Source organism: Pleurodeles waltl, chromosome 3_1 (genome assembly GCF_031143425.1).
Source record: "Pleurodeles waltl isolate 20211129_DDA chromosome 3_1, aPleWal1.hap1.20221129, whole genome shotgun sequence".
NCBI lineage: Eukaryota > Metazoa > Chordata > Amphibia > Caudata > Salamandridae > Pleurodeles > Pleurodeles waltl.
The window spans coordinates 1,120,971,488-1,120,984,469 of record NC_090440.1 but is presented as its reverse complement, the minus strand read 5'-3'; the positions used below and the strand labels follow the sequence as shown (position 1 = coordinate 1,120,984,469).

Below are 12,982 nucleotides of genomic sequence, written 5' to 3'. Positions count from 1 at the left end.
ACTTGGGTGGGGGTGGAAGGAGGTAAAGGTCATTATAAACTCTGTTATAAAGATATAGACGCAATTTCCAGTAGCGCCACTAGTTGACAAAACCCTCCAATAGTGGGTAACAGCCTCAAAGAAGGAATACAATTTGCAAAATCACGTATGAGTGGTGATTGGGGGGAAGAGGAGGAACAATGTGCTTAGGAAGGCAAGTTACGGTGCAAAAAATAAAACAAAATTCTAGATAAAGCAGCAGCATCATTTTTATTTTAATACAAACAACCCAACAAATTCTGCCAAATCTACATTTTAAAGTATATACAATTCCAAAAAAAGAATATTACAACTTTTTAGGAAAATATAGAATATTTTTCAGTATAATACAAAAACATGCATCTTTCAGTCATTGCTATGAAAAACCAAACGGTGAAATACAAATATAAACAAAATGTATTTTCCCGGGCAGTGTTTGTAGCTTGAGGCTCAGCAAAGAATCAATAACTGCAAGGACTTTTTGCTTAGAAGCAGAGTTTGCACAGTTTACACATTTACAGCTCTAGCAAGTACCATGCAAAAAGCTTCCTTATTATGATTCTGAGCTCAGACTAGAAATCACAGCAAGTTAAGGCAAAATTACTGAATTGTTGAAGGACAGCAAGTTCCATTATGTGCTCAGACTAGCTAAAGAAGCATGAATTTAGAAAAGGTTTCAATAGCTAAGAAGGCCCTATTTAAAGGATGTTAATTAGACAGTTTTCTTCTTTTAAACATGTGAGCTTGCATGGTCTTGGAGGAAAGGTTAAATAATGGAAGCATGGCAGTCAGATATGATACTTATCCTACTGATGTCTTCCACTATTAAATTCTAGATTGATTCAGTAAAGCTCTCGCCAAATGATAAACCTCAGGATAATGTGATTTATGTCTCAACAACAGAGGAATCTTACAAGAGAGCACATGAAGATCATCAATGTTTATGCTTGAAGAAGGACATAAGATTATTTAACTCATAATCTAATTTAAGCATTCTGCTAAACTGGCCCTTATATTGTTGCTCCGATCACACTAATCTGAAACCCAGAAAGGTAGCATGAGTTGTCTTTTTGTTTGCTAGAACATCAAACATACAGTGCATGTGTCTGATTCCAGCTAACAAAATTCAATACCTATAACATTTCAAAGCAAAAAAAATATTTTATATATATATATTTATAGATTCATAAATAAAATACACTTAAAGACACTTAAAACAGTGTTACTATTATAAATACAAGCAGTCCATGTCAAGAACTCTGTTTAAGGTGGCAGATTAAAATTTTGTTTGAGAACTAAATTCCCCAATCCCTTCTAATCCAAATCGCTCAAGCCATCCAAGTTACATCACAACAGTTGAAGGTATTGTCTGTGGATTTCTTGTTCAGTTCACAATGATCTAAGCAAGCTTTTAATTATGGTGACCATTCTCAATTGAAACAAGTGGAGTGTGATGTAGTCTAAAAAACACAAGATCCATACAAGTGTTTTCAGTATATCTACTTAATGCAAAGGGCATTCAACATATATGCAGGAAAGCCAGACATTCAAAACAATTGACAAGGATCCAGCCCTCGCGGACACATGTTAAACACACCCAACATAAATGAGTCAAATTTACATTCACTGTATGTGAGAATTTGACATTGAGCATGGTCATGCGGCAATGCAGGACAACCTGACATATAAATAGTTTGTGGTACCAGTAACTGTAGGGCAATTAGCAGACACATACAAATGATAACAGAGCCAACTACATTTGGAATGGTGCAAACAAATGCAGTATGGGGTTAGCTGATGCTAAAACCCATTTCCACGGAAAGAGCTAAATACAGCACTGCAACTACTCTCTAGGTGGTTGGAAAGAGGAAAAACACAGAAACAAAGAACTTCTACCTTAGTTATAACAATCGATTGTCCTCACTGCTTGCAACATACCCATCATTTACTGCAGCTGCAAACACTTCTACAGGATAGGTATTTACAGGGATTGAAAATTATTAAAAGTCACATGACAAATCATTTACGAAATGAAACTTTAGAAACCCAAATGACTGATACGGCATGTTTAAAGTGCTATGAAATGTTTGACACTAAATGTCTCAGAGCAGTGCTTCTAAGTTTTGATGGTAGTTGTAGTGCATTAATAGAGTGTATGTCTAGTAACAATGAGAATGTGACATTTTGTGTTGAAGGGATTAATTCTTAATAGAGCTGTAATACAATTTTAAGAAATATGAATAACTCAACAGTTGACATTAAGAGTAGAAAAAACATCCCCAAACCACAATATAGCATACCGACAACATTGGCCAAAAAGCCATGACTGATTTTTTGTTATGCAGTCTAATTTTTTGACGCAATGCAGATTTTAGAAAAATCAAAATACAAATAGAAAAGTATACTAGCTTCTACTGAAATGTCATGGAAAGAAAGGCTTGTGAATAGAAATTTTGAGGGTAGCAAAGATGTGGCTTTTTATCGGGCATGTGGTGTTTTACAGGGTAGGCCGCAAAGAAAATTACAGAAAATATCAAGCCACATCAATATTATCAAATCTGCACAAGAATTAAATTCAGCTTGTTCTGTACGTCCACGTTAAATACATTTTACACTACAAGGCAATGTGTACCTGGTATTAAACAATTAAGACTAAAGGAATCTCGGAAGGTTTAACTCGTTAAAAAGTAGGTTTCTGACACCCCTGGATGAGCACGTTTTGCTTTGGAAGAAAAAAACCTAAATTTTACAGCAATTTGCAAACAAGGCTGACAAATGAGACTCTTCTACGAAGCTTCTAGACAACAGCATAGAAAGTTATAACAGTGTGCCCCTTTTGGCTCACTGTTATAGTTTCTATAATTTGCAACAGAAGAACCAGGGCAATTAAGTAATGCAGAAACAAAACTAAATTTAAAAATGCAGAGCGATTGTGACACAGTATAGGACGTCACCATTTATCTGCAGAGGTGGCCAAATAAATGCAACATTAATGTGAATTAGGAGGTTCAACTTTTTGAATTCAGTGGCCCACAGTGTAATCTTTGGCACTGAGTAATCACCATGACTTCATGTGTTAAGCTGAAATACAGTAAACGTAGCAGACCACGGGTCTTCTGAAGAACACACTTAATATTTGTTGCTGCAAAACAGTGAATGATGTTTCAGACAGCAAATATCACAATACCTGTCCAAATCCATAAAGTTGCGCTTCTTGTAAGGTTTACACTGCATACTTTCTTTGTCCTAACACAATAGTAATTTCTTTTCAATTACGTTCTCAAACAATCCATGTTCCACCTCGATTCCTTAGGCAGTCTGTAGTCTGCTTTTCATTAAAAAAAAGGAAGCCTCATGACAGTACACGTTTCTATTCTTATTACAAGCACTGAATTATACTTCTCAAACAGCAAAAGAAGAGAGACAGGAAAAGAGTGGATATGTCTGCAACATCTTGCCTCTAGAATTTGCAACATAGAATTACATGAAAGGAACTGTTTTTAAGTGGAATTTTAGTGAATTTCTTTTAAAGCAACAAAAATGTATTATGTCAGCCTAGGCTCGGTGCACTACCACATACAAAAATGTTAATTTGTCTGCAGAAATGTTTGTTGGAATGGATGATAAACTCATTTCATTCTTCCATTGGAGATTTTCACTGCATTACAAACGTTTATGCTTAACTGATGTAGCAAAACCTTCTGCGGGACAGTCATTTTTTCTCCATAGGCATAAATAATATAAAATGGGAATTTGATTTGAAATTGTTTACATTCATAAGGCATTACAATTACTTCTGCAAAAAATAAATACTATCTCTTTTTCTGCTTTTCATGGTCATTCATCCTTAGGTCCTTGCATCAATGGATGGCCAGTCACTGGCTGTAACTATTTTTTTAAAGGAAAGAGGGTGAAGTTGGCCGATAACTGGAACCGATCTCAGGATTCCTTTGTTTGGAGCTATCTAATATCACCAGAACTATCCAAAGTAGTGCTTGAAGTCCAAGCAGTTTTCTCAGTAGAGTTTTGATTTACAGACTGCATAATTAGTGGAGCCCAGGTGAAGATGTGATTTTCATTGCCCGGCTGTGGTCGAGCTTCACCTAAAAACAAACAAATAGATTATATTTCAGTCAAACCTAATCATTGGAAACTATTTAAAAACATAACCTACAAAGTTCAACACAACATGAAACCTGCAACAGAACAAGGAAAGAGATGAACAGTGCCACAAATGTTTCCCCTTTGAGATGAATTTGTATTTCAGAACTTCTTACAGAAAGTCGTGTGGAAGAGGATGAGTCTGATCAGATGCTACTCATTCCTCCAATAATACCCAAGCAAGTAAGAACATGTTATTTGGTAATCTGAAGTAAACACATGATAAGTTACTTGGAACAAGTCTTACAGTGTGAAAATCATTTAAAAGTACATATTGTGCATTGTTTTGCCGCCATCCTGCTGTCCTGTTGTTGAGTCCCCCAATGTTCTTTTTTTAGAAATAAAAAAAAAAAAAATTGGCATCGACCACAGGCAAAGCCAGACACCAGTAGTACTCTCCACGATGTCAAAGGTAAGACCATGAAGTGCCAGTACATGATCACCACGTTCAGATTCAATCAATCAAATAAACAATCAAGATTTATACAGTGCAGCTAATCACCCAATAGGGTATCCAGGCGGTTGCAGGTTCCAGAGGCTTATTCAAACAGCCAAGTTCAGAGGGCCACTGGGAATTCCAGAAGTGAGGTGATGGTCCGGAGGTGCGTGGGGAGGCTGTTCCAGGTTATTACTGTGATGTGAAGAGTGTCCTCCACTTCTGCTTCAGCAGATACGTGGAGTATGAGCAAGTGAAAGGGAGGCAGAGCATAGTCTTCTTGGCGTTGGTGGAAGTTCAGGTAGTGGTTAATGTACGCAGGTCCGTCGTTGTGTAGAGCCTTGTGTGTGTGGGTCAGCAGCTTGAATTGGCATCTCTTCTGTATGCGGATCCCGTTAAGCTGCCTGAGGTGGGGTGTGATGTGGGTTTGTCGAGGGGAGACAGAGGATGAGTCTGACTGCAGCATTCTGTATGGTCTGAAGTCTCTAAAGGAGTTGTGCAGCGATTTCTATGTGGAGGGTATTTTCACAGTCCAGTCGGCTGGTGATGAGGGCCAGTGTCACAGTGCACCTAGAGTGTAGGAGAAGCCACTTGAAGATCTAGCGTAGCATGTGCAAAGTGTGGAAGCAGGTGAAGACTGGGTTGATCTGTGATTTCATGATGAGCTTGTTGTCAACGATGATGATTCAGAGGTTTCGGAGGTAGACTGAGGGAGTGGGTGCAGACTCTAGGTCTGATGGCATCCAGGAGTAGTTCCATGTGTTGCACCTGTTGCCAAATATCAGTACTTCCACGTTGTCTCTGTTCAGCTGCAGGGAGCTGTTCTTCTTGCAGTCAGCGACTTGTCATGCATCTGTGGACATTGGTTCTGGTGGTGGAGGGGTCGTTCAGGAGTGACAGGATGAGTTTGGTGTCGTCTGTATAGGAAATTATGGTGAGACCATGGGATCTGACGATGCGTTAGAAAGTGTGGGGCTGAGGGATGAGCCCTGTGGACACTACAGGTGATCTCCCTGGGTTTGGAGGTGAAAGGTGGGAGGTGGATCCTCTTGGTTCTTATGGTGGAGTAAATAGATGACACATCTGAGCGCATCCCCTTGGATACCGATGTAGTGGAGTCTTTTGATCAGCATGTGGTGGGATACAGTGTAAAAGGCTGCAGAGAGGTCAAGGAGGATCAAAGCTGCTGTTTCTCCTCAGTCGAGGAGGCTCTGGATGTCAATAGTAGCTCCTATCAGGACAGTTTTGGTGCTGTGATTGCTGCAGAAGCCGGAATGGGAGGCATCAAGTAGCTGGTTCTGCTCCAGGTGCTTCACAAGCTGCTTGTTGACGATCTTTCCCAGTACCGTTGCTTGGAATTAGAGCAGTGAGACTGGTTGGTAGTTTTTAGGTTTGCTGGGGTTGGCGTTGTTTTTTTTGTTTTTTTTGAGTAGTGATCTATCTTTGTTTCCAGGGGTCAGAAATGATGTGGTGGTAATAGAGGTGTCGAGCAGGGTGGTGGGTTCCTGGACGATCCTTAGGTTTCCAGGGTTAAAAATGTGGTGCGGGTATGGATCTGTGGGAGCTTCTGAGTGGATGGATTTTATGTTCTTGGTGGAGAGGATGTTCCAGGTGGTCAGTGTGTGGTTTGTGTCGGTTATGGTGGTTGCGTATCTTCTGAGGAAGTCCACAGGTGTGGGTTGTGATCTTGTCGTGGAAGAAGTGGGCGAGATTGTTGCACAGCTCCTGTGAGGGTGTGATGTTGTTTTCCGTAGCAGCCGGGTCGGAGAATTCCTTAATGTTGAAAGTTCCTTGGTGTTGTTGCCACTAGTTTCAATGTGTGCAGCAAGGGCTGTCTTCTTTGTTGCCCTCAGCAGGTGGTGGTAGAGGTTGAGGGAGGTCTTGAAGGCTGCTCTTTCCGCTGTGTCCTTGATGGTGTACCATCTCTTCTCCAACTGTTTGTGGTCTTGTTTTTGCTGTTCAGAGTTCTTAGGTGTACCAGCTGGCCTTTTTGGAGGATTTTCTCTGGATGCTGCTCTTGATGGGGACGAAGCTGTCAGCGCAATTGGTGATCCAGGCATTGAAGTTTTTTACTCTCTGTTCTTCTTTACACTTATAAGTGTGTTTGGGCATAAAACATCAACCGATTATATTGACAGCCACAATGCTATTCTTAAATGCTGAGAGGCATTCTACTCCATTGAAAGGCCCAAAAGAAAAAACTGAAGAAGTCCTGAATAAAATATGCAATGAACTGTCTATGTTGGGGTGAATTACTGTACATTAATGTACCAGCCAGAGTGCGGGTACATGGAGTCCTATTCTTTGACCTAAAGAGGCCAGGATTGTCCCCACTACTATTTAACCTTGATTTGAAACCAATGTCATGCAGAGTATGGGAGTGGCTGGGGGTTATTCTGAGGAGACGTGCTGTGTGGGCTAATAAAATCTTACTATACAAGCACAATTCTCCAGTAAGTTAGAAACCTTGAACATTCCGTCCACGGAGTTCTATCCATATTTGCAATATATGTGAAGCATTATCGTTTAATAGTAAGCTAATCCAAATCAAACAAGCTCCCTACAACAGACTGGCCCCCCAACAGAGTTTCACCTGCTCTTTACTGATGACCACAAAATTCTTTAAAGTAACTTACTGCAAGCACAGACAATTCGAAGATGATAAATCACTGGAGGAAGCTGCTTCCTCGCTTATGAAATGTGCAGCACGGTACAAAATAAAAACTCCAGAAATTAGCACAATTTGCACCTTCTTCAAAAAAACAAAAACAAAAAAGGGCAGTGCCCCAGTGTGAAGTGAAAATATTCTAGCTGGAGTAGTGGAGATTTCATCTGGGTTAACCAGGTGACCATGCTGGTCACAATTTTGGACGATCAATTTAAGCAGAATAATTAACTCTTGAGACATAGGGTTAGCAATAGCACTCAGAGTTGTAGGGTATCTAAACTACCCCGGTGATTGCACCAGGTATTAAAATATGGACTGGTGCATGGCTACAGAGACTACTATATATTCTGGTAAGGCAAGTCCATGGAAAATATGCAGCCAGTGGAAAGTCAGATGGGTGTCAGTTGATGTCCCAGAAATCTACTAAGCATTGGTTGAAACACCATTATAATCAATATATGATACTACTGTTAGTCACAATATCTGTATTTTTTTTCTTTGGATTGTATAAATATTCTAATCATCTGACACACTCAGTAATGTTTGCCAGGACGAGATCCAGATTTGTGAGCTTGGATTTTCTTTTTTTTCCCCCCTACACTAACAAAATCAATATACATTGCTGTTTCTTTTGTTTTTAAAATGCATGCAATTACTTTTAAACTGTATGTTTTTTTAAATAACTTAGCAACCTTATAGATTTAACATAAAAATTAGGCACAACTTTTGTAACAAATGCAGGTATGTCTTCTTACCAAATTTCACTCTGTTTTTCACAATGCCTGTGGACAAGGGTGTTGTACCGCACATGGGTACATTTGCTAGGAATGCTAGGGTTGCATCCTTTTTCCTTGTTGAGTGAACCCCTGGGCATGAGGGCAAAGTTTTCCTAGCCCATGTATTGCAAGTTTGTATTGTCTTTACTATTCATCGAGCAAAAAGGGGGGGGTGAGGGGGGTATAGGAGAAACAACAAAAAAAACTGTTCCCCATTGTTTGTTCCCTGATATTTGCCGCTATGACGGCCAGGTGGATGTTTAATGATCTGTAAGTTAGGCCCCTGGTGAGGTATGTTAGCCCCGTGCTGTGGTCCCTGCACTAGTGGATATATCTGATCTATCTGGTGGTGTAGCACTTCTGTGTTCCCAGCGTCCTACAGTATTTCCCTTGTCCTGGGGGCAGATGAAGGTGTCCGAATTTGAAGTATTCAGGAGCCATGCCACTATAACGAGTGTGGCTGCTTCTGGGCGCAATATCCTCCCATCTTCTATTGTTAGCAAGTCCTGTGAGGGTCTTAAGGGTAAACCTGTCCCCTGACTCTCTATTTTAGTTCTAAGTACCATAGTGGTCTAGTCCACTGTCGGCGATTAGTATGAGTGACATACTTGATTGTCTGGCCTTGTCCAATAACATTGGGATCAGGGGAATTGGCAGAAAGGGGTATGCAGATCTCCCTGACCAGTGTATGGCAGGGCATTCCCCTTGGACTGGTTTTGTGGAAATCTAGATGCAAATTCTTGGCATTTCATGTTGTCCAAGCTTGGGAAGAGGTCCATGCTTGGGTTGACCCAGTGTCAGAACACCCGGTCCAGCACCTCTAGTTTTACCTCCCACTCGTGGGAAGTGTTTGCTGGTCTGCTTTTGCTCTCCTGGGAGCTGAATATTGCTAATAATTGTGTTCCGCTGGAGCCCTCACTTTGGTATCTCCTGTGCTAGTTTCGACAGTGGGAATGATTTTGTTCCTCCCTCTTTGTTGAGGTAGAACACTTGTTGTGCTGTCCGTCTGGATCAGCACGGACTACCCCTTATATGTGTGCTTAGAAGGCCTTTAATGCTAGGAAGACTGTTTAGAGTGCCAGGATGTTTATGAGCTTCGTCGCATCCGCTGGACTCCAGAGACCTCGGACCTTCAGGTTGTCCATGTGCATTCCTCAACTTTTGTAGGATGAGTCAGTTGTTATGGTCACCGTAGGAGCTTGTAATCTGAAGGGTCTCCCTATCCTTATGTTCCACCGTTTCCTCTCCTTTTAAACCTTTGCAGTGACAACCACTAGATTCTCCAATCTCCATTTGGTTCATGACGATTTGTTGTAGAGCCATTTCTGTTTCGGTCATATATGCAGTTTTGTCTGCACGATGAACAGGATACATTGATACCATCATTCCCATTAGTTTTAGGACAGTCCTCACTGTCAGAGACTGACTCTCCTGGTAGAGGCAAGCTTGCGCTGCTATTGCCTTTGCCTTTTTGGGCAGTGAGTATATGTGTGCTGCCCTCGAGTACAGTATCGCTCAGAGGAATGCTTTCTTCGTCTCTGACTGCAGAGAGGATATTTTGTGCTTTCACCAATCAGATGTCCAGGTATAGTTAGACATGTATACCCTGTCTACTCTGCTGCTGCTAGGCACTTCATGTTGTTCCTTGGCATTGACCTTATACTGAAAAGGTAGCACTCTGACCTGGAAATGAACTATTTCTAAGCTGAAATACCACTTATAACTTTGGATCGTTAGTAAGTGCAGGAAAGTGTGTTTAAGTCTATGGCAGTCATGTAATCTCCCTTCCTCAGGAGTGGGATTACCAATTGCAGAGATGTGATTTTGAAAAGTTTTGTTTGTATGAACTTGTTTAGGTATCTGAGATCTAGTATTGGTCCTCGGTTATGTCTTTTTGTGGTACTACGAAGTACTCTAAGTAAACCACTTTTCCCGTCTCTACTGTTGGGAACCTTTAATGGCTAATTTTTTTAAATTAGTTATTTCATCTACTGTCACAGTTGTCGCAGTTCTTCTTCCCTTCATGGTCTCCTCTTTGGGGAACCAGTGATGATTGCTTGATGAGTTCTATGCAATTACGTGTTTTATTATGTTCAGTATCCAGGTGTCTGAGGTGATTGATCTCCAAGCAGGGAGAAATCTTACTTATATTCCCCCCACAGGTATTATGTGGTAGGGCTGTGGACATCGAGAGTCACTTGGGTTGCTTAGCCCACCCCTCTTGTGGGTTGGCCTCTCCCTCTTGGTTTTCCTTGAAAGGGCTGTGTTGCAGGACGTTGAAACTAGAGGTATGAGGGCTGGTGTTTTGTAAGCAGCCTGAAGACCTTTAGTTAGTTTTGCTGTGTGGAAGGATGGAATCCTCCCGTGCCTGCCTGTTTCTGGTGAGCATTCCTCCTCTACTGAGAGGCACAAGTAAAATCAATGGTTCCATTGCTTTTGAGGTCTCATCTTTTTTTATCTGTTGTAGCACCTCATCCAATGCTGATCTGAAGATGGCTTCTCCTGTGAAAGGGATATGGATGATAGATGCCTGTATTTCTGCTTTGAATCCTAAAATGTGCAGCCAGGCATACCTTCTTAGGTTGGTGCAGGTGCACATCTGCCCACTGGCTGTTTCTGCCTCATCCAGTGCTGACTTGAGGCAGCAGTTGTGGATGTTCTTGACCTCCTGGATCACTGCCTTGCCTCTTTTTTTAAATCTCTACAGGGAGGACCAGTATGAGGCCCTCCATCACCTCCCACTGTTAGTGACCTTAACTGCTGAGGAGAGAACCTAGAGTTGTCAATTCTCCACTGCGTGGACCTTTCCTTTTCTATTTTTCTGTGCACCAGATGCATCCACTTACTATCCGTCACTGGTAGGGACCCCTTTGATATGAAGTGCTGATCTCCTTCCTGGCAGTTGCCATAAAGAAGGAATCCGCAGACAAGTTTCCCTTGATGTACTGTGGGCCCTGCATGAACTGTCTGTACTTTTTCTCCTCACTGGGAGTTACTGCTTTTCTAGACCAAGGCCTCTTTGCCTTGGTCTAAAATGGTCAGTAGCATGGGCAGATACAAGTTTCTACTCAGGTGTGGCATTGGTGTCCCGAGAAGGAAGCAAGAGTCCTTCCTCAAGTTGGACCCCATATGTCTCTGCCCTCTTCTTGATAAGGCCATTGTACATTGACAAGTTGTGTAGTGCTGAGGGCCTTAAGGAGGTAACTGTCCACTCCTTTTTCGGGGGACTTGGCTTTGAGATCCTGCCACAGGTCAGAGAAATGGCCCAGTACTTCAGGCATTGCAGGCTCTTCTTCATCATAGTCAAAGATTTCCTCCTCCTCTTTGTTGTGGGGCCCCAGTGTTGAGGGTGCCTCAATGCCTGGCTGATCTTCAGTCTGTGCCGGTACCAGGATTTTCGTCAGAATGTCTAATCTCTTTTAAGAGTCATCAAAATCCTTCTTCCTTTGGAAGGAAGCCATAATTTTTGCTTTCAAGAGCAGTTTCTTATGCTCGATCTAAAGCGTTCTTTCAGCCTTGGTTGTCAAAGGTGCCTTCCTTTTTGCAAACGGAAGTTCTTTCTCCTTTGGTTGCCGTTCTCTTTCCTTCGCCCCTTGTCGTGTGCCCACTGACGCTCAGATTTGGCTAGAAGGTTTGCCTTCCATTGATGGTCTTTGGTCATGACCCATGTGACTCTTTGTATTATGCTAGCCTTTGGAAGTCGAGTGTTTTGACGTCGATGCAGAGGTGACCCTGAAGGATTTGGAGTATGCGTTCTTCGCAGACTTAGTTACCTTCTGTGTCCTTTTTTTCAGTGTTTCTTGCGGCCCTCTTTGCAGCCTCTGCCCCTTCGATGTTGATAACTCTCCTCAGCCTCAGACTCTCTACCTTCTGCAGCTCTGCATCTTTGACGCTCGCTTGCTTTTCTTCACTGGAAAGGCCTAGGTCTTTCAGTGACTCTTCTCTCCTTGAATTCGCCATGGGGTGATGTTCCAGACTCTGAGTATCCCCTTCAGTGTGTCTGAGACAAATTCTGCGCAGGCCTCACAATCTTCAGCGTTGTGGTAATTCGGTTAACCCAAATTGCTCACCTGGTGGGAGGTTTCTGTGCTAACTTGTGGTGACAGTTCTGTAGAACTTAACGATGCATTCTTGATAACCTCTCATTCTTAAACCATGTAGTGTACTCCAGCAGGATTTCCTGTTGGGGCTGAGAAAAGAGTTCCATTCCCTGTAAACCAAATGTCTTGTCTCCCAGTGATCTTCAGTGTTTCTTGATGGAAAAATGTTCTGTGAATTCCGTTCTTGAAGAAATTGTGTGGAGCACCTCCATAGTGCTTTTAGACCAAACAGCAGCAAAAAGAACCTCAAGATAAACACGCACAGGAACTGCCAGGGTGCACATATGGCATCACACACAGGATGGACTTACCACCAAATGGTCGATGACACCCAGCAGAAAAAAAAAAATTCAGACAAGACATGATTCCAGATCCAACCACAAGATGGCGGAATAGATCCACAGCATATGAATCTAGAAAAGGATTCATGCTGCAAAAATACTGTTTTTAGTGTTAAATGCTTTAACAATAATTTGTTTATTTGTTCAATGGGTGGCAAGAAGTAATGCGCTTAAAACAATGTCCCAACTTGGTGTTGGAAATCTAGGAAGAGGATGTCTCTTGAACATTTCCAATAACTACCTAATCAGAATTCCCTTGAGAAATTACCCCTATTGTGATCTTTTCATGTATTTCAATATTCCTGAAAGGTTGTGTAATTATGCTCGTAATCTATCAAAATACACAAAATATCATACTAACATGTACCATCCTTCTATCTTAATTGACATTTTTGGAGCCAAGCAACAATCTTGTTTTATGTAGAGTTGAGCATGAAGTATCAATCGGACTCATGATGCCACTGTACCCAGTAACAGAACTG

The 12,982-nt window shown here is 41.6% G+C and overlaps 1 protein-coding gene across 6 annotated transcripts in view; it reads right to left on the bottom strand.

Annotated features, from left to right (window-relative positions):
* Positions 1-230: 230 nt before the first annotated feature.
* Positions 231-12,982, bottom strand: part of CDON (cell adhesion associated, oncogene regulated) — a 140,043-nt gene continuing 127,291 nt past the window's right edge. For all 6 annotated transcript variants that reach the window (XM_069224415.1, XM_069224417.1, XM_069224418.1 and 3 more), the window contains one exon: positions 231-4,121. In XM_069224415.1, the coding sequence (XP_069080516.1) occupies positions 3,979-4,121 (143 nt within the window). In that variant the 3' untranslated portion in view covers positions 231-3,978. The remainder of the gene's footprint in view (positions 4,122-12,982) is intronic.